The sequence below is a fragment of the Leishmania braziliensis genome, contig 37 (genome assembly GCF_000002845.2).
Source record: "Leishmania braziliensis MHOM/BR/75/M2904 WGS CADA00000000 data, contig 37, whole genome shotgun sequence".
In the NCBI taxonomy this organism is placed as follows: Eukaryota; Euglenozoa; class Kinetoplastea; order Trypanosomatida; family Trypanosomatidae; genus Leishmania; species Leishmania braziliensis.
Window position 1 is genome coordinate 26,773 of NW_004057997.1, and position 19,626 is coordinate 46,398.

A 19,626-nucleotide genomic window follows, 5' to 3' on the forward strand; every position below is an offset into this window, starting at 1 on the left:
CAGTGGGGCCCTTTTTTCTTTCCTTTCAAACCGCCTCCTTTTCATTGAAGCTCTCGTCTGCATGATGGCACATGTGTGCCGATACGCATCACACGTGCCTCCATTCCTCCTCCTCCGCTCCTCTCATTGATTCTTTGCCTGACACGCTTACGCGAATATCCCTCAGCCCCTCCCCCCTTTCCTCCCTCCCTCTCCTCGTCGCACATATTTTTCCAGCATCACGCGTCCTCCTTGCTGCGCTCCGCTTCCTCTTGTATCACGACCATTCAAGGCAATTTTTGTCCTCGTCGGGTGACAATGGATGTGTCTGTGTGCGCAGTGATTTCACACGAAAACCTCGCCGCAGCCTCCCCCATCTCTCTCAACATCCTCCTGTCTCCTGTACGCTCCTCAGGATCTCCAGCTCAAATCACCGGCTCCGTTCCCTTGACCCGCTACAAGGGGCCAACGCGTCCGCCATGCGCATGCGGATCTAACCACCATGCGCTCTTGACACAAGAGTAGCTGAAGGCCGCTCCGGTGTCTCCACCCCCACCCCTCTCTGCCCTCCTGACTGCGGCTGGGCCAACGGACTGGGGCAATGGCCTCTTTCGTTTTCATGCACCTCCACAGTCTCTCCGCCTCTGCCCTCCCTCACCTTTCGCTCTCTGTGGCTTCATTGCATGCCACTCAGAACGTGTGCTCACCTCCCTCTCCGAGCTGACACGAGGATCACCACCGCTAAAACTCACAGAGATGTTCGCCCAGTGTGCTCTCTTCGCGCAGCGACGGGTAGCCAAGGGTCTCGTGGTTTGGCCCCACCCACCTGCCGTGCGCCGGGCTGCCCCTTTGTTCTGGATGGCGCAGCGGCAGCGCCGGTGCTTCTCCTCTGCCTCCCGCGCGACGACTGCGCACAGCACTGATACGGGAAAGGGTAACTACTTTCAATTCTTCCAGATTCCCAAGCACCCCAACCTCGACGTGGCGGCGCTGCAGAAAAAGTACCATAACATCCAGCGCCTCGTGCACCCCGACCAGCAGCAGGTGCAGGCGCGGGAACAGCACGCAGAGGGGGCCGATGTGCCGCCCACGACCGCGGCATCCCCACCGCCGTTCGCTTGCCTCTCCGGCGCAGCGAAGAGCAGCGTCGATATCTCCACGTACGCCAACGCTGCGTACGAGACGCTGCGGACGCCGTACTTGCGCTGCCGCTACCTCTCTCGCCTCGTGAAGGCGGAAGAAGTCAAAGGTGGCCCGCTCAGCGCAGCGGAGGAGGAGGAGCTGCTGGTCGAGGACGACCGACGCACCATGAAGGCGCGTGAGGTGCGACCCGATACCCCCATGAGCGACGACTTCCTCATGGAGATGCTGTCTGTTAATGAGTTGATCTTTGCTGGCGACTCGTCAGACGAGGATGTGCGCCGGCAGTGGTCTGTTCTGCACTTCGACCTCGAAGACCGCGCCGTTGGCTACTTCAAGGACGCCGTCAAGAGCTGGAATGACGGCGATATGGGCGCCTTTCATCACATCGTGCAGGAGTGGACGTACGTGTCCACTGCGCTGGGCAATCTGAAGGGGCGTATGCTTGAGTAGGCAAGTGGCGCAGCCTTGTACTTCTGGAGGGGTAGTGGCGCCATTTAGGATGCAGCGCGAACACGCCCTCTCGCCTGCTCGTTCGCCCCCCTCCCAATCGCCCCGTCTCGTCTCCTACCTGGTGTTTATCGATGGCCCTGTCGTAACCTCCACCCCACACAGCCTCTCTCCGTGTAACCCCGCCTTTTCTTCCTCGCACCCCTGCTTCACCCTGGCGGCGGGAGAACACCTCAGTGTGTGGCATCGCAGGGCCCAGCACCTCCCCCCCACCCCACACACACACACACGCTCTCCGTGGCGAGGCCAGGCAAAACCCCCCCCTCCTTCCCTGCCAACGCCAAACCACCCTCTGGTGCTGACAGGGTCAAGAGCCGACAATGTGGGGGAGGCGTCAGAGCGATGTATCGCCCCTCACATCGGCGGTCAGGTCGTGGATGGCGCTGCGTTGGAGCGACCTGCGGCAGGGAAGACGTCTGTGCCGCCCACTTGGTGGGCAGAGTGTCAGCGTAGCTCGAACGCATCTCCTTTGGCCCTCACTGCCTACTGCTGGGGGTGCCCGAGCCATCCCGTGGGGTGCACGAGGTGGCGGCTGGCAGAATGGTGTACCGGCTGTGACACAACCTGCAAGACGGGGGTGGGTGGGCAGAGTTGGGGACTGGGGCCATGCTCGGGTGACTGGGTCGGCGCACTGCTGTCACGCGTGTGTCTAGCGCTGCTTCGCCGGACGGGATGGGCCAGTTTGGCAGGCCTGGGTGGGGCGGAGTGGCGTTGAGCCTATGGTGTGGCAGAGAGGGCGCACGCTGAGAAACTAAAAGAAGTGCATTACCAGTAATGTTCGCGGCCAGTGCTCACCAGACCTTTATCTTGCACATATAGACACACACCACACCACGTGTGGGCCCCTCGTCTCGATTTCTTTGCTCCCCTCCCCCGGCCTTGTGTGCACCGTGGGCTGCTGGTGGTCTTCTTCCTGCATGGCACTTCCTCCCCCCTGGTCTGTCCTTTTCGGTTTTCCTCTGCGAGCCCCTTTTCTCTCACGCTTGTGTGTCGTGCGCCGGCGCCAACCCCACCCCGCCCCATCCACTCAGCCCGCGTATAACACCGACGCTGCGCAGCACAGAGCGCCGCGTCTCCACCCACTGTCAAACATCGCAGTACCCCTCTCGCCTCGCGGCCACAGCACGCCGTCGCCCGCCCGCCCGCATACGTCAAACGGGGAGTCGATGGTGCACAGGACAATGATAACGCCAACCTCAGCGTTGGGTGCCTGTGAGCCGCCGGTGGCGTCGGGCAACAGCTACCGGCGTCCGAAGGCTGGTGCGGCGAACGCGCGACCGCGCAAGCAGCAACAACCTCCCTTTCGCGCCCTCCCCACCCTTGCACGCATGGCGCCGCACAGCCCCGCCGTATCGCACCCCACCCCAGCGGCACCGCCACGGCTTTCGTCTGCCTCCATGCGCGGCACACCAGCGGCGCAGCGGATGCCGTCCACGCACTACACGATACGGCACGTCGCGGATGCAATGCGGATTCCACACCCACCCGAAACAGCAGCGTCGACAGCACCCCAGGCCTCCATTGGAGCACTTCTGAGCTCTCAGGCGGCACAGCCAAAGGTGCCCGAGCTCCCCACCTACTACGTCGTCGGCGGCGCTGTGGTGAACCCGCATCTGATGGTGTCGCCATCTGTCCAAGAGGGGATACGCGAGGTGCCGTCGCTGAGCGTCGTGCCTGACGCGCTGCTCCGCCCAGGAATTGGGCCGCAGTTAAACAATACTCATGCCACGGCACCAGCGGTAGCCACTGCCGGCAGCGAAGCGTACCGCAGCAGCGTGTCTCCGGATAGAGCTCGAGTATCTAGAGGGGTTTGGAGCTCGTTCAGCGGCGGTGCCTTTCACTGGTCACGCGGGAGTACAGCGCCGCTGACCTGCGCCGCCTCGTCCTCCGTCGCTACAGCCACAGATGGCGCCGTCGTCACTGTGGAGGCAATTCACACCGGCCGTCTCCACACGGAGAGCGCACCGCTGCTGCAACAGATTCTCGGCAGCACCTCCACGACGACCTCGCTCGGTCTTCTGCGTCGCCTCTACGGCACGACGGCCGAGGATGTGATCGAAGTTGCCCACACAAACCCGCGCAACGGCACCGTGGAGCCGCCACGGCTTCAGTACCACCTCGCCCAAGAGCTGCTTCCTGAGCTTACGGGGGCCGAAGCACAGCTCAAGACCCTCGCTAGTGCCCGACGGCGCATTGACTGGGACGTGAACATCCCGACTGCCGACACGCTTCCACCACCCACGATCGCCTTCACGACGGCGAGCAACGGTGCTCCGGTGACGACGCTAAACTCGGTTCGCTTTAGAGTGGACACGAGTACCCTCGTGATGGAGCGCGACCGTACGACGGAGTTGGCAACGGCCGTTGGCAACGGCCCACTGGTGACCGGGGTGGCAGTGAACTCGGTCGGTGTGCGCACTCGCACAGCGAAGTCTGCACTCACACAAGAGGAAGAAAATGTCGGCCTCGACATCACCCGCGAGGACCGCATCGGCAGCAGTGGGCTGTACTGCATTCACCACCTCGTTGGGCTGCGACCCGGCTTGGGCGAGCAGGTCGGGCTGGTGCGCGTGCTCGAGTACAAGGTGGTCGTGTCGGTGAAGGAACTGTTCATAGTGCCACCTTACATCAACGCCAGTACTGGGGATCTTTTCATGGAGCTAAACACCTCACGGCAAGGCACAGCCAAGCTCAACATCACAGGCGTGGACTGCGGCAGCGTGGACCCTGCTACGGGGACTCTGCAGATGAGTAACAACACGCTGACATGCTATCTCGTCTTGCAGCATGGCACAAACGCATCTGCTATCAAGGCTGACAGCGACGACACGCTCGTCAGCGCTCTGGGTGTGAGTGGTACGCAGCACATGCATGTGCCGTCCGTCGCAGTGCGCATTGCGCGCGCGATCACGGCAGGGGCAGCCGCAAGCGTCGCCGACTCCTTGCAGCGCTCTGCTCGCGACAGCAGCGGCGCAGAAGCCCACGCCGCCGATAACTTTTCCCTTTCCCTCGCCCACTTCAATCAAGAGAACAGCGGGCCAAATCCTGCGGCGCCGTCAGGGGTCAGCGCTGGTTGCTTCAGCCGTGCGCCGTCCCCAGCGAAGGACGGCGTGGCCGCAGGCACGCTTAATTCAGTGGTGGCGCAGGGGAAGCAAACGCCTGTCAACCAGCCGCGGCGCAACAGCCTTGATGTACAGAGCGTAGCCGCACGCAATGCCGCAGCAGCGACAGCGGTGGCCATCTCGGCGGCGTATACGTCAGCGACGCAAAGCAGCGCCATGGCAGCTGCAGCGGCGGCGGCTGGTGCAGCTGGTCCGGGCCTCCGCGCAGGGAATGGGGTGGTTGGCACAAAGACGAACAGCCAACAGGACACACAGCACTACCTCTTTCCTGCCACCAATCCACACGAACTGCGCTATGGTTGTTACACAGAGGCGACGCGACTGCGCCGCCTGCAGCAACGCAAACGCCAGCAGGCATTTGAAAAGGCCGAACAAGAAACGGCGACCGAGCGACGGTGTCAGCAACAGCAGCAACGGGCATCAGCAACCCCGAGCAGCGGTAGTCCGCCGCACGGGGCGCAGGCGAATACCGCGTGGTCGAATGACGAGGGCGACAAGGGCCTGAGTGGAACCGGGGTGGCAGACCCCAACAGTCGAAGCCGACCGACGACGCCGTTGGGCGGCAAAGAGCGGAAGCGGCGCCAGCCGACGGTGGAGGTGCTGGAGCTCGAGCATGAGTTTGACACGAGCGGCCCCGTCTCAGCGCTAGTCATAAATTCGTGGGAGCCACAGTGGTCAAACAGCGTCGGCGGAGGTAGTAGCGGCGACCGAGCCTCTGAGGCGATCCTGGGGAAGAGTGGCGGTCTCCGCGATGCCGACGCGGCGACGAACCGCGAGCTGCGCAGTCCTCCCTTGCCGACTACCTTCTTCTTCATGGACACTCTGCAGTCACCTCTAAGCTACATGCGGCTGACTGGCTGGCAGGACCGCCTCATGATGCTGTTCCGAGAGGAGGATATGGACCTCCTTCACAGTGAGCAGCGAACTCGCTTCAAACGCGAAGCCTTTCAGGAGCTCAGCGATGGCATGCTGGCTGCTATGCTTGCTAACTCGTATTTGTGGAACGGCGGCGTCAGCAGCAGCAGTGGCAAACGCGCATCGACGCACACACGCCGCGGGTCCTCGACAGCCGCGTTGCGCAACTTCAGCGGTGTCGCCGATAGCATCTTCTGTCACTGCAACAGCAGCAACAACCCCTTCCCCGCCCTCGCGAACCGCGGCTTTGCCACGGCGAACGGCAGCAGCGCCAGCGGTGGTGTGCAGCTGAATGCCTCGGCTGAAGTGACAACGGAGAAAACATTCTCGGTGCTGCGGCGGCTCATCTTGTGCCTGGCAGTGGAAGAGGAGCGGGCGTCGACGCAGCTGTACAGCGACACGGTGCAGCTTTGCAGTCAATTTTGCCACAACGCCTTGCTGAAGACCACCGCCCTGACGCGCGGTACCCGAGAAGGGCTGCAGCAGGAGGCAGCGGCGATCCTGTCTACTGGGTCGCCTGTCTCGCCATGGAAGATGGCCACAAGCAGTGGCAACCCTGACGGCAACACGGCGCTCTCTGGGAAGGACCTCGAGGTACTGCGCTCGCTGCAAGAAGCGCTGGAGCTGTCCATGACGGTTATGCTGATTATCGGGGCCTACGGCGAGGCCGTGGAGTACGCACTTCAGCGTGTGCACACGCTTTGCCTGCTGGAGGGGGACACAGACGCTCTCGTGAACGCGGCGCAGCGCGACTTGGCGGAAGCTTACTTCTTCTACGGCGACTACGCCACCGCCGCCACGATTGCCGAGGATGTCGTCATGCTCACGCGTCAGCTCTCCGACGACTCCCCCGACGCGTACGAGGTGGTCGAGGCAGAGCTCCTGTGCACCCTTGCCTGCGTCGCGGCCGGTAGGCAAGAGCGGCTCCGACATTACGTCGACAGCCTCGAGCTCAACATGCTTCCCATGGAGTGTAGCAGCGACAGTGCGGCGTGCGCGGCGCAGCCCCTGCTACAAGCGCAGTTGCGCCTTGTGCTGGTGTTAGCGAAGACGTACCTCGTGCGTAGCGGGTCGATCGGGGCCACGGCGGGTGTTCTTGCGTCCACCAAGACGGCCACAACAACAGGCAACGACAGCATAGGGCGGAAGAGTAGCACAGTCAGCACCACAGTGTCCGTCAGCACGGGCGATGTCGTCACGCTATTACGGGAAGCGGTGCGGCTTCTTCGAGGCAAAGGCGACCTACAAGAAATGGAGCAGAGCTGCTTCACGGTGCTCCCGAGCCAGGCACGGCCCCCCATCGCAGTCGACCGTGATGGCAGCGACGTTACAGCCAAGATGGTAGCGGCGCAGAAACGACTGCGGTGGCACTTACTCTACTTTGCCGGTGCGCAGCTCCTCCAGAACGACCGCGAGCAGGAGGGCATCGAGGTCATGGAAAGCACTGTAAAGGAGCTGGTCCTCGGTCAGCACCGCCACGCGGAGCGCAGTCAGCGCGCGAACCTTGCGGCGGTGCTGTGGGTGGGACTTATGCTCGCGAAGAGTCGAATGCAGCCTGGGCATGTGACGGACATCATGCCCATGCTGAAGGAGATGTCAAACCGCGTTGTTCGTATCCGCGGCCCCCTACATCCGCTCGCTGCCAGGTCCCAACTGCTCTACGCCTACGTCGCGCACTGCGTAACCAATAGTCGGCAGAGCGTCAGCCTGGCCACACGCAGTTTGGCCGCCTTGGAGTGTGGAGTTGGTCCGCAGTCGTACGACCGGCTCATGGCCCACTATATAATTGGCACAATGGCCGAGGCGCAGCAACGCTGGCGGCCCGCCATCGAGCACTTGAGCGCCGCATACGCCATTGCACAGACAAACCGCTTGGCCGAGGACGATCTGCTCTTGATGGACACTCAGTTCCTGGGGGCGCTTATGCTGTGCCCGTCGACGGCAGTGCTTGACCTCGACACAACCACACTTTGCGCGCACTTCGAGAAGCGCCTGCAGCACCTGCGAGAGCGCGTCGGGCCGCACAGCGAGCGGCTCGTGGTACCTCTGTGGAACGCGGCGGAGCTGCTCTACTTACTGAAGGACGCGGAGAGCGCTATTGACTACCTCCAACAGGCTACGCGGCTGCTGGACCGCCGCGGCGTCCTGCTCGTGTCCGCCGATGTGCTGAAGCCAGCAGATGTGGTTATGCTGGAGCAACAAGAAGCGGTGTGTAGTGGTGCTGGTAAAGAAGATCGTGGTGAAAGTTGCGCTGCGCAGGCCGCCAGGGCCCGCGAGCGTGGCGAGCACCTCGTGGCGCAGCGCAACGCTCTCATCCAGACATCCTTCGACACCGTCTCGCAATCCTTGCAGCTTGCCACAACGCTGTTCATGTGGGCAGCCATGCTTGAGTCACAGGGCCGCATGACCGAGGCTCGAGAGAAATACGGTCAGTCACTCGCCCTCTACGAGGCTTCCCACCTCGGTAACAACTCGCTCGCAGCAGTGCATATCATGGAGGCACTGTCTAAGCTGCTCTATACCGCCGGTGCGTGCGGCGATGCCCTGATGTGGGCACGCAAGGCAGAGGAGTTGCTGCACAGACACTACCCGAGAGAATGGGCGCTGGAGCACGCGGCAGCGCAGAAGATTGTGGACGCCACTGAGCATCGCCTGCTTGTGGAGGAGGGCACATACGTGGTACAGAGCGGGCTACCCACTCACAGCGAGTTTGTGGAGCTCCTCTGAGGCAGGGGGAGAGGCTGTGGCACCTCAGTTTTTTGGGGGGACGCATGTGTAGAGTACGCAACCTTAGTATCACGACTCACCTATTCACGCGTTCTAGTGGTGCTGCCACCCATTCCTTTCCGTAGCGACATGAGTGCCCCACACACGCACGCATCACCCGCTCTCCCTGTCATCCAGACTGCGTCCATACTTTCATGCAGTCACGCGGCCTTGCTCACCTTCTCCTTTTCCTGGTGCCTTTTGTCTTTGGGGCGTCTATGCTCACGTGCTGCCCCTCAGCCTTGTTGGGTAGAACTCACGCGCGCGCGCAGGCAGACGCGTCAGCGTGCCCCAAGTGCCCACTCATCAGAGGCGCACGCAACATTGCTCGTGGGATCCTTCTGTGTGTGTCCATTTCTGCGTGCATTACGCGTGGTCAATATTCTCACGGGCACCTCCCCCACCCACCCCCTTTGTATCACAATCGTATCTCTGTATGTATGTACATATGTATCCATCTCCCTCCCCCCCTCCTCCTCCTCTTCCTGCTGCCGACGCTACCAATTTTTTTTTTAGATGCACGCATCTCTCTGTGTGTGTGTGTGTAAGGAGGAGGGATGCATGTATGTGTAGAGGTGTGGGTGGACAGCGAGCTTGAGGTGGTCAGAGAAGAGGGGAGGTGTGGATGTATCTGTGTGTTGCTGTTGCGTTGTTTTGCAAGTCCCTCCCGTTGAAAATAGCGGTGATGTGTGTTGGCGTTGTGTACAACGCCCTGCGAGAAGAATGTAAAGAGTCGCGAGAAAAGCGATAGAAAGTATCGCTCGCTCTCGCTCCCTGCACCAACGCACTCGTCGACGCCGCAGATACCCATGCACGTTACGCTGCACACTCCGTTCAACTCAGGGAGAGGTGTGGCACATGTGTCACGGGGCGTCTCTCCACCAAACGCCTGAAGAAGGGGAAAATGTGGGCTGGCATTCATGGGAGTTTCTCACTGACTGGGAATGATGGGCAAACACGAGCTTCATGCACTTCGCGCTCTTTCACACACACTCTGTGTGTGGAAGGGGGGGGGGGGGGCTTCGACCCTCCTTGTGGCTCTCGCTTGGCCCTCGTCTGGCTTCCCCTGCACTACCACAACCCTCACCTCCCTCTCGGCTGTTTTCTTTGACTCGCATGCATGCAGCTGCGCCTGCAGCGCTGCTCCCACTCTCCCAACGCCCCCTCTCTCTCTCTCTCATACGTCGCTCAGCGACTTGGATACACACCCACGCGCGCAGCGGGAGGATACATCGGGACGCCAGCGGCTTCTGCTAAGCCGTCACCCTTCTCACCCAACCTTCATTCCCCGCCATCACCCCCTTATAGGTGCGCACGCGGCATGACCCATGACGCAGACGACCCACGCCATCACTCTCGCCGGCTCCGTCGCTACAGTCACAGAGTACCTCGGCTTTGCTATAAATAATATTCTCTACCAGCGCGGTGTCTACCCAGCTGAAGATTTTCACCAGGTGAAGAAATTCGGTCTGTCGCTCATGATTTCTACCGATGCAGATTTGAACGCGTACCTGGCGGAACTTCTACAGCAGATCTCCTCGTGGATTGCACACGGAACGTGCCGGCGTCTAGTGCTGCTCATCACGGATGTTCAGTCAGTGCAGACACTGGAGCGGTGGGAGATCAACATAGAAGCGCAGCCCGTGCCATCGGCGTCTTCGTCGCACCTGTACGGCGGCGGTCGCAAGAGCGAGGAAGACGTTCGCCTCGAGATTCAAGCCGTGATGCGGCAGATCACGGCTTGCGTGTCCTTCCTGCCTGTGATTACGCAGCCATGTGCCTTTGACCTGCTCGTTTACACGTCTGTGAACGCGCAGGTTCCGTCGACAGCGTGGGAGCCCAGCGATCCTCAGGTGCTCAGGCACGGCACCGAGGTCAAGCTGCGCTCCTTCACCACGTCGTTCCACCAGGTTGACACGAATGTAGTCTATCGTGAATGACAGTACGACCACTGTGCGTGTGCGTACGAGGGGAAACGGAAGCGTGAGGGGAAAGGCAGCGGTGAAAGCGTCAGTCACCCCCGCACCCTCCCACCCTCTTTCCACCCCCACCCCTTCTGACCCCTTCTCTCTCAATGTTTTGCTGTGTCGCTGGGCTTGCGAGTGCTATAGACCGTTCACTGCCTCCCTCCCCCCTAGATTGTAGCCTGATGCCGCCTGAGTGTATGGGGCTTGTAGGTTTGAGTGAAGAGCGAGCACACAGCGAAGGAAAGGTTATGGAGATGGAGGGTATTACAAGCGACACGTCGATGCATGTCTCTTTCCTGCCTCCCCCCCCCCCACTCCTTCTCTTCGCCTTGTGCATCCACTCTTCCCGCAGCAGAACAGACGAAGGCCAAGAACACTCCTCATCGTCACTCCTATTCCTCCTCCTCTCCGCTGCTGCCCTGCTCTAATGGTGTGTGGTGGCGTACGGTAGTTGCAAGATGGTGCCAAAGGTGAAGGCGCGAGGGAAACAGCGAAAGCCGAAAAAAGCTGGTGGAGAGAGAATGGGCGAGGCTTGCGCGCTGTGTAGTCTCCGCCCCTTACCCGTGGCTCAAGACACACACACACACCTTCGTATGGCCGCTGTTCCTTGCGAGCAGTACAACAGATGCTCCTCCGCATGTGTGTGTGTGTGTGCCTTGGTGTGGACTTGCACGTCCTTTCTCGCCGTCTCTTCCTCTCACAGTACGCCTTCCAGCACACTACCGCCACCATCACTCCCGCCGCCCCCTCTTCTTCACATTCTCCTTTACGGCTGGTGTATCTTCGGGGGGAGGGGGGCTGCCTTGCATATCCTCTGTCACCCTCCCGCTCGCTCTGTCTGTCTCTCTCTCTCTCTCGCCTTTTCGCATCAGCCATCAACCACACCATATCTAAAAGACGCTACGAGAAGTCGCGCACCCGCCATCATGCCACCCACGGCAGCTGGAGGTCAACAAGGCGCAGCGAAGAAAACCAAGCGCGTCTTCGACGCCTTTGAGCGTGTGTGCCAGTACACGTCAGTGTCGTTACAGGACACGCCAGGCATCCACCGCGCCGCCTGGAACGCTGCAGCGCAACCCGCAACCAAAGTCCGCATCACGCCCCCAGCCGCCGTGGTGGACAGGGGGGCGGGAGAGGAGGGCGACCATGCGGAATTCACCTCGAGCGTCCTCACGATTACGCCGCCGCTGCCACGCACAGAGGTGTCCCTCCTCTTGCAGTTCCGCGCCTCCGTTGCGCTCACGGAGGGGGATATCATCTACATTCACCTTCCCAAGTTTCGTGGCCCAGTGGCGCAGCAGTTCGCCCTTGAGCGCGTGCCCTCTGCCACTGGAGCTGGTCTGGGAGGCCTATCATCGGGCAACTTTGCAGAGCGCGTCGACGAGATCAATACAAGCTCCCACTTCCGTGCTTACTGGTCAGGAGACTCGGCGAAGGTGATGACCCCGGTGAACCAACTTCTCTTTAAGCGAGGTAAGAACGACGGGGCACCGCCGAAGCAGGTGTTGCTGCTCCAGTGCCTTAAGACTGTCAATGCGGACACGTGCCTCACGTTTAGCGTGCCGCGGGCGCTCGGTCTCGTATCGCCGGATAAGCTGCCAGCGAACAGCCCGAAGATTAAGATCGAGGGCCCCCTGATCCGCGAGGCTAGCGGGCGACGCATCCTCAGGCAAGTCATCTTCTCCTCCTCAGGAATCAAGAAGCGCACGGTGGTGGAGGAGCTCGAGGTGTACGACCAGTGTATCGCTCAGATTGCGCAGGAAGGCCAGCTGCAGACCGCGGACCGCCACCTCGGCGAGCAGCTGTCGTTGGAGGAGGTGGACCAGCTCTGGCAGGCGGCGCAGTACCGTCGGCGCTATCCGCTACCGATGCCGTGGTCCATTGCGGAAGAGATCGCCATCCCCTACGACGCCGCCGGCGGCTTCGTGAAGCGCATAATCCAAAACGCAATCAAGTGCATCAAAGACTTTGATCCCCTCGCGGTCCACCGGGAGGTGGCACGCAACTGGGGGGTCAAGGTTGCTGCCGTTGTGGTGCTCGACGACTTCCTCACAACGCAGTGGGGCGGGCTCTATCCAGGCCTGCCACGCGCGTCGCTGCTTGCGGCCTGCCTCCTGACGATGGAGCCGGAGGACGTAGGCCGTATGTTTCCCAGGCTACTAACGCTGCCAGAGCGCTCGATCGCCGAGGATCTGGTCAGTGCCTTCCGCATGCGGGCAACGCTGCTCGACTCAATGGCGCCGGTGGAGGAGGACGACGTGGGGATGGAAGTCGGCAGCCTGCCAGACCGGTGCGGCGCGTTCCTTGAAAAGTGGGCAGCGCTGTTGACAGCGTTGCTGCCAGCCTCCTTCGTGGCCGAGGGGAGCAGCGACGGCTCCGCCAAGTGTACAGAAGACGGGGTGACTGCGAAAACAAAGAGGTCGGCGGGGGCGGAGTCGACTCGAACGAGCAAGGCGATTGTAGACCGAGAGGATGGCGCTGCAGCTGCCGTGCAGGTCATGGCCGCGGATGGAAGCCCCCGCGTCGGTTTTCAGCTGCCAGCCCAGGACGAGGACATCAACAACGCGCACGGCGGTGGTCGGAACGAGGACGGCCTGACATGCATTCGCGGCAGTCGGCGGCACAGCAGTGACACAAATTCCTCAGGGCAAAGCACGGGCGCCATTGCAACTTTACAGCCTCCGCCGACGCTCTACGTTGGCTACCGCGACGTCCCGTTCGACGTGCAGCGATCACTGCGCGAAATCGAACCTGGGGACTGGTTTGTGCTCCCCTTCCTGGTGGTGGCGCGGCAGTCGCTGCCCTACATGGCAACCACCACAGCCCGCCTTGAGGGCTCCGTGACGCTGAACGGTGGAGGTAGCGGCGGCGACGACGTGAGCGTGATTGCCGCCACGGAGGAGGACGAGAGAACCGAAGTCGCCAGCGATGGCGCCATCGTAGCCATTCCTGATAACGCGGTGGTAGTGGAGCTACACAACGTCGTGGAGGCGCTGGAGCTGGCGGACCTCTCCTTCTCCCCACACAACCGCGCGTGGCTGCTGCCGCTGGTCACGTCATGCCGCGTCGTGGGCGTTGAAAAGGACCAGCACGACGTGCTGCACGTCATCCTCGAGGTGCAAGGCAGCCTCATGGGGCAGGTGAACGACCCCTTCCTCCCACAGAGCGACCGCAGCGTGGCCACGATGGTCCTCAACAGGTACCTGCTGAAAACCGAGCAGACGGAGACGTACGTCTCCGCGCTCAGCTTCGTCGCGCTGCTGTGTGCGCGGCGCAACGAGCGACGTCGGCTGCACCCACCGACTCTGATCCGCGCGCAGTACCTGTCTCACTGCAACGCTGCGCTCCGCACCGCTATCGCGAAGCAGCACGTGGAGGAAAAAGAGACCGTCGAGTGGCAGGTGTGCACGCACGAGGCTCAGCTGCTCGACGAGGGGGTTGTGAAGCCTGTGGTGTGGGAACCAATCCCCAAGAAGTTCTTGCTGACAGTGGAGCAGTTCTTTCTTGGACATTCCCGCATCCTCACGAAGCTGGAGGAGGGCTCCTTGTCAGTGGACTTGGAGGCCTACACGATCGACTATGGTGGCAAAGGCCCACGCGCGCTGCGCCGCGTGGTGCAGAAGGTGTACGTCACACACGAGCCCACTTTCACTGAAACGTTTAGCATACTGCGCGAGCGTGAGGAGCAGTACACGAAGCAGATCAGCATGCTCGATGCAAAGCTAGGCATCAGCACGGGCACGGCAACTGGTACTAGTGGTGGTGGGACTCGGGCACCTGCTAACGCCACCGCCAAAGGCAATGGCAAGAAGGCGTCCAAGAAGTGACGTGTCCTCTGTGCGGTCCTTCAAGTAGAGTCTGTCGGCGTGATGCACGGCAACAGAGAAGAGATCCTACTGCGTAGTCCGCCATTCTGCGGAGAATGCATGTGCTCTCCATGTCCTACTGCCCCCTCCTCCATCCACTCCTCTTACCGCTGCCACCTGTCGAAGGACCGGCAAGTCTTGGACAGCTTTGGATGACAGCATGCGATGGATTTTAGCCCATTGTCTGTGTGTTTGTGTGTGTGTGTGTGGACTTCACCACCACCGTGTGGCGAACTCAGTCGAGTGTGCTGAATGATGGGCATCTGCCGCTTCTTGCGCGCTGTCGTGGCCCTACGAGTATCGTTAGCGATGTACTGTATCGCGGATGAGAATGATCGGCGGCTCCCATTCACTCACCCGCCCCCCCCCCCCACCTCCCTCATGTATATTAACGTTTGCGTGATGGTGTACGTTGTCTGCCTCTCTCTGTTTGCGTAGGCGTGTGATCGTGTGCATGTGTGGACGAAGAGACGTGTCGAAGGTGGAAGAGATGGCATGAGAAAGCTCTGTGTGCCACCTTGTAAGACACTCCTCCCCATTCCCTCTACGCGCACGCACACACTTTTCCTCCTCCGCATCACCTCCTAATTACCCAGCTGCATGAGCGACCTCAACTTGACAAGAATATAGAAGAGGGACGTCTGCGCGGACACCTCACGTCCCCCCACCCTTCTCCCGCTCCCCTCCCCTACCCTCTCCTCTCTCCAGTCTACGATGCGCTACACATCCTGCTTGCTTAGGAGTGCTTGAGTGTGCATGAGATGGCAGTTGAGTACCGTACCGCGGTACCTTCCTAGTCATTCCTCCTCCTCTCCCACGCCATCTTTGTGTGTACCCGTCGACCAGATGGTTACCTCGAGCAGTGTATGTGAATGTGGGTGTATGTGTGCGTGTCGAGACGAGGGGGATGAGTGGAGGGGAGGGGGGGGGAGGGCGCAGCCCCTCATTGTCGGCCCCCCCCCTTCCTTCCGCACACACGCTACCCACTGCCTCTCCACCTCTTCACGTTCCCAAACTCCTCCCACCACATGTGCGTGCACTCACACAAGCCTATTCACGTCTGTACACTACACGGAAAGGAAAAGGCGCACCCACGTAGAGAGAGCGCGCCGCTTTCTCCTCTGTTGTCTCCATGCGGCGGTGCTGGCAGCGCTCTGTGCCCATCACGGCGCGAGTAGCAGACTCTGCGGCTGGCCTCGTTGCACAGCCTCCAGTGACTGCATCGTCGCCGCTCCTCACCCAGCATCGCGGTGTCTTCGCTGACAAGGTGCGAGCTGGTATGGTACTGCGTGTGGATAAGAGGGTGTATCGTGTCGTGGCTAACACGCGCTCGCAGAAGGGTCAGAATGCCGCCTCTTTCAACATCAAACTCACCGAGGTGGGCACGAGCCGAAAGAAGGAGGTGACGGCTGGGCAGGGGCACGACTTTGCGGAGGTGCGCGCGGAGCGTGTGCGCCTTCTCTTCAGCGGTTTTGACGATGACGACTTCGCTTGTTTTGTCTTCCCACCGCACAGCCCAGACGCGGGGAAGGAAGTGAACATCCCAGGCGATTCACTACCCGAGGTGCAGCAAAGGTTCTTGGCGTGTGCGATGCCAGTGGACATCCTGCACATCATCCCGGACGACGACACCGAGAAGGAGACGTGGACAGAGATCACGATGCCGAGCAGCTATGTCTACACAGTAGAGACGATTACACTGAAGGGGCTTTACAAGATGGCGGCCTTTGTGGAGTGCGACGGCACCGTCAGCGTGAATGACCAAATTCAGCTCGGCGAGAAGATCAAAGTCGTGATTAAGCCAGACGGCACCGTGGCGTTTGGGGGGCGGGCGAATCCATAAGGATTGCCTGATGGAGACAGAGACGGCGAAGGGTTAGGAGGAGGTGACAGTGGTGGTGGTGAGTGCCACTCTATCTGCGTGCTACAATCGTGCACGTGTGTACACAGCGGCTTGCTCCCTTCTTCTCTCCTTGGGCCGTCCTCTGCTGCCATCATCGCTGCATCCCCTTCTCATGCCGCGTACAACTGCCTTCTCTCTCATTTATACTCGCCTTTGTTGAATTGCACCCGGCGCTGCGGCGGTGTGTTGTGCGTGTGCAGGTGTGTTCGTGAGAAAGAGAAGAAGCGGCTGCAGAGATGTTTTTTTTTTGGCATGCATGCGGATGCAGTTGTATCCCCCATTCCTGCAATGCTGGCACTCGTCATGGCAATCCGGCTTCACAACCAGTAACGCGCACGCCGAAGGAAAGAAGGAAGCGGAGGCAAGGCGGAACGGTACTTTTACTATAGGGGGTGATCAACGATAGGTGGGGCGAGAGAGTAACAAGCGAGGCAACAAGCCATCGCAAGTGCCTCGAAGAGTGCAGCAGCAGCACTGCCGCTGCTGACGACGTCTTCTTCGCCATTCGCACTCGGTAACTCTTGTGATTGTGCTTACAGGTGTGTAGGTGCGCGTGTCTCCGTGTGCTATGTGCCGTTGCTGTCTTTCACCAGCTGTCATTGCTGGCGGACGCTTATGGGTGAGCGACAATTCCAACCCCCTCAGTCGCTCGACTCGACTGCTCTCCTTGCAGATTCGCTTTGATCCTCTTCTCCGCTTCCACCCCCCCCCCCTCTCTCTCTCTCTCTCTCTCTCTTCGCATAGCACGAGAAGCAGCATTCACCACTGCAGCTAAAATAGCAGCGACCCTAGCGATGACACAGACACCGCCACCCGCAACCGAAACGCCTCTCACAAAGTTACCTCGGTACTTTCCTACATCATGCATGCAGTGCACAACACAGACGGGCGCCTTCTTCCGTTGCTTTGAAGAGCACGCAGTCATGATGAACGATCATGATGTGACAACCGCCAAGACGTCCCTGCAGCACTGCCAGCCAGAGCTGCGGGAGTACATGACCTGCATGGAGAACTACTTTGCAGCGAATAAGAAACCGTGGTGGAAGGTATGGTAGCGTACCGAGGAGGGAAAGCCTGTCACCTCCGCCCAACAGTGCAGGATGGAGCTACGACAACGCCTCCCTCCCTCCCCTCCTCCCCTCTTCCTCCTCTTACAGTACACACAGACATACGGAAATCAGGAAGCAAGATAAGGGTACCGACAGCATAGTTCGGGGGCGCTTGCTGTGCTGCTGAGTCGCTCGACTCCGTCGAGCAGCTTACCTGATCGGCCTTCTTGTGTACACCGCAGTCAAAAGCACAGACACACCTGCGGACACGTGTTACCACGCCAACACACAGACCGCCTCGCTTCCACGATGGGATACGGCGGCCTCTGACAGCAAAGAGGAGGGTGCTGGCTGTGCCCCTTTGGGGGGCCCTACCCTGCACAGCAGCACCTCCCCACCCGCCCCATCTCAGCTCCCTACTCCCCACTCCACCCCAAACGCATATGCGCATATCACTCTCGGTTACACGTATCGTGTGCAGTGTCCCTTTCCCGCGCTCCCCTCTGCTCCTCATGCACGTCAATGTGTTGCTCTCCTACGCGAATATACACACCCCTGACAACTTCCTTCGCTCTCCCTCTGCCTCCCCCTCCTCTCTGTATTCGGCCTGCTCACACCCCCCTCACTCAGGCACGCTCGTGCAAAGATGTACGCACGGTACCGTACCCGGTCGCGCTTCTACAAGCGCCCGGAGAGGGTTCTGAAGGCCTACAATGTAAGCCCCAACCTCCTGCGCCGCCCCAAGGTGAAGCCGGGCCTTCTCGCAGGTCTCTACACGGATGAGAAGATTGACCTACGCGACCGCGAGAGGCTCGAACTGGTCGAGTCCATCCGCCACCCCAAAGAACGTGACTTCTACCAGGATCACACCTACCACAACCAGTGGATCGCGCGTGATCTGGAGAAGCATCAAAAAGCGCAAATTGCGGGCCGCTACCCGTACTTTGCTCCGAACTACGAGATCAAGCCGTGGATCTGGTACCCAGGCGACACGGTCGAAGTGGTCTCTGGCGAGGGGGCCGGCCAACGCGGCGCCATCATCGCTGTCGTCAAGTACAAGAATGAGATCCTCGTGCAGAACGTCAACGTGAAGGACGTTGTCATCCCGGCGAGTGAAACACGACCCGAGCAGGTGGTCCAGCGCGAGCATCCCATCAATGTCCTTCGCGTGCGCCATGTGGACCCGTCCACAAATCAGCTCTGCCACCTCGAGATCGTGAAGGTGCGCAATAAGGAGACAGGCGAACTGGAGGAGCGGCGCATCTCGCTGGAGAGCGGCGCGCTACTGCCCATCCCGGCACCGGAGGAAACCGTAGAGGCGGGTGACCCGCTGAAAGACACGGCCATCCAGGATGCTGACGAAGACACGTATGATCGGCAGAAAGAGATGCCGCTTCTGGTGGAGCGCCGGCTGCATGCGATGGAGAAGTACTTTGTGGACTCACTACGGAAGTCGTACGAGTACCACAAGCCGCTGCAGGTGCGCAATGCACAGGACATGAAGGCCTTCCAGAGGGACGTGCTCGTACGCGCAACAGAGAAGCTGGCAGCTACGGCTGCCGTAGCGGCGACTGAATCTGTGCAGCCCGGCGACGCCGAAGCGGACACCACCAAGAGCGTCATCACGGCTGAAACGGTTGTTGCCGAAGTGCTCAAGTCCGAGCAGCAGTATCATAGCCCCACAGCGCCGCCAGGAATGCCTGCATGGTGGCAGAGCATGATCAACTCGTACATCTCGGTGCTTGAGGACGAAGAGGCGACTCATGAAGCCGAGGTAGCGGCTCAGGCACAGGCGGCAGAGGCGGATCGCCGTGCTGAGCACCTCATGGCCGGTGCCACCGCTGAGGCGGACCAGCCAATGGCAGATGGCGAGGACCTCGACGAGGAAGATGGCGACTTGGACGAGGACGCCGCCTACGATGACCGGTCGACGGAGAGCCGGGTGTGAAGGTGTCTCTCTGCTCGCTCCTCCTCCTCTTCCGCTCGGCACAGCTTCACACGCACGCATGTGGTGTTGATGTGTTTGTTCTCATCCTTGTCGCTGTGCTGCTGGTGATAATGTTGCTGTGAGGAGGGAGTGGAGGGGGAAGAGGGCTGTTGGTCGACTCGGCTCTCTGAATTGTCCCAGCGCGGTGACGGTGGTGTTTGAATTTGGCCACGTGCTTTCTCGCTGTTCTCCGTCACGCTTTCCTCGCGTCCTTCCTCGCCTAATACCCCACACAAATACACACACACACACACGTGCGCACACAAACAGCGACTGGCAGGCAGAGAACCGTACAGCTCCTGCCCCCCTCCCCTCCCTTCCCTTGTTCACGTTGAAGGAGCCGGCAGAGAGGGGAGGCATCGCTGAGGAGAGCGAAGCTGTTCGTCGACGAGAAATAATAGTGCCGGTCTGGCCATGGTGTG

At 60.6% G+C, this 19,626-nt stretch overlaps 7 protein-coding genes across 7 annotated transcripts; all 7 read left to right on the forward strand.

The window, feature by feature from the left end:
- Nucleotides 1-837: 837 nt before the first annotated feature.
- LbrM_25_2310 (hypothetical protein, conserved) lies at nucleotides 838-1,572 on the forward strand (the record flags this gene model as incomplete). The annotated part of the gene is made up of 1 exon (XM_001565682.1): nucleotides 838-1,572. The coding sequence occupies one exon, from the start codon at nucleotides 838-840 to the stop codon at nucleotides 1,570-1,572; it is 735 nt and encodes a 244-aa protein (XP_001565732.1).
- A 1,523-nt stretch (nucleotides 1,573-3,095) lies between these two features.
- On the forward strand, nucleotides 3,096-8,393 carry LbrM_25_2320 (hypothetical protein, unknown function; the record flags this gene model as incomplete). The annotated part of the gene is made up of 1 exon (XM_001565683.1): nucleotides 3,096-8,393. One exon carries the CDS (start codon nucleotides 3,096-3,098, stop codon nucleotides 8,391-8,393), a length of 5,298 nt encoding a protein of 1,765 aa, XP_001565733.1.
- Nucleotides 8,394-9,760: 1,367 nt separating this feature from the next.
- On the forward strand, nucleotides 9,761-10,372 carry LbrM_25_2330 (mitotic spindle checkpoint component, putative; the record flags this gene model as incomplete). Its single annotated transcript, XM_001565684.1, has 1 exon — nucleotides 9,761-10,372. The coding sequence occupies one exon, from the start codon at nucleotides 9,761-9,763 to the stop codon at nucleotides 10,370-10,372; it is 612 nt and encodes a 203-aa protein (XP_001565734.1).
- A 953-nt stretch (nucleotides 10,373-11,325) lies between these two features.
- Nucleotides 11,326-14,226, forward strand: LbrM_25_2340 (hypothetical protein, conserved; the record flags this gene model as incomplete). Its single annotated transcript, XM_001565685.1, has 1 exon — nucleotides 11,326-14,226. The coding sequence occupies one exon, from the start codon at nucleotides 11,326-11,328 to the stop codon at nucleotides 14,224-14,226; it is 2,901 nt and encodes a 966-aa protein (XP_001565735.1).
- A 1,171-nt stretch (nucleotides 14,227-15,397) lies between these two features.
- Nucleotides 15,398-16,108, forward strand: LbrM_25_2350 (hypothetical protein, conserved; the record flags this gene model as incomplete). The annotated part of the gene is made up of 1 exon (XM_001565686.1): nucleotides 15,398-16,108. The coding sequence occupies one exon, from the start codon at nucleotides 15,398-15,400 to the stop codon at nucleotides 16,106-16,108; it is 711 nt and encodes a 236-aa protein (XP_001565736.1).
- An 854-nt stretch (nucleotides 16,109-16,962) lies between these two features.
- Nucleotides 16,963-17,223, forward strand: LbrM_25_2360 (hypothetical protein, conserved; the record flags this gene model as incomplete). The annotated part of the gene is made up of 1 exon (XM_001565687.1): nucleotides 16,963-17,223. One exon carries the CDS (start codon nucleotides 16,963-16,965, stop codon nucleotides 17,221-17,223), a length of 261 nt encoding a protein of 86 aa, XP_001565737.1.
- Nucleotides 17,224-17,863: 640 nt separating this feature from the next.
- Nucleotides 17,864-19,165, forward strand: LbrM_25_2370 (hypothetical protein, conserved; the record flags this gene model as incomplete). Its single annotated transcript, XM_001565688.1, has 1 exon — nucleotides 17,864-19,165. One exon carries the CDS (start codon nucleotides 17,864-17,866, stop codon nucleotides 19,163-19,165), a length of 1,302 nt encoding a protein of 433 aa, XP_001565738.1.
- Nucleotides 19,166-19,626: the final 461 nt, after the last annotated feature.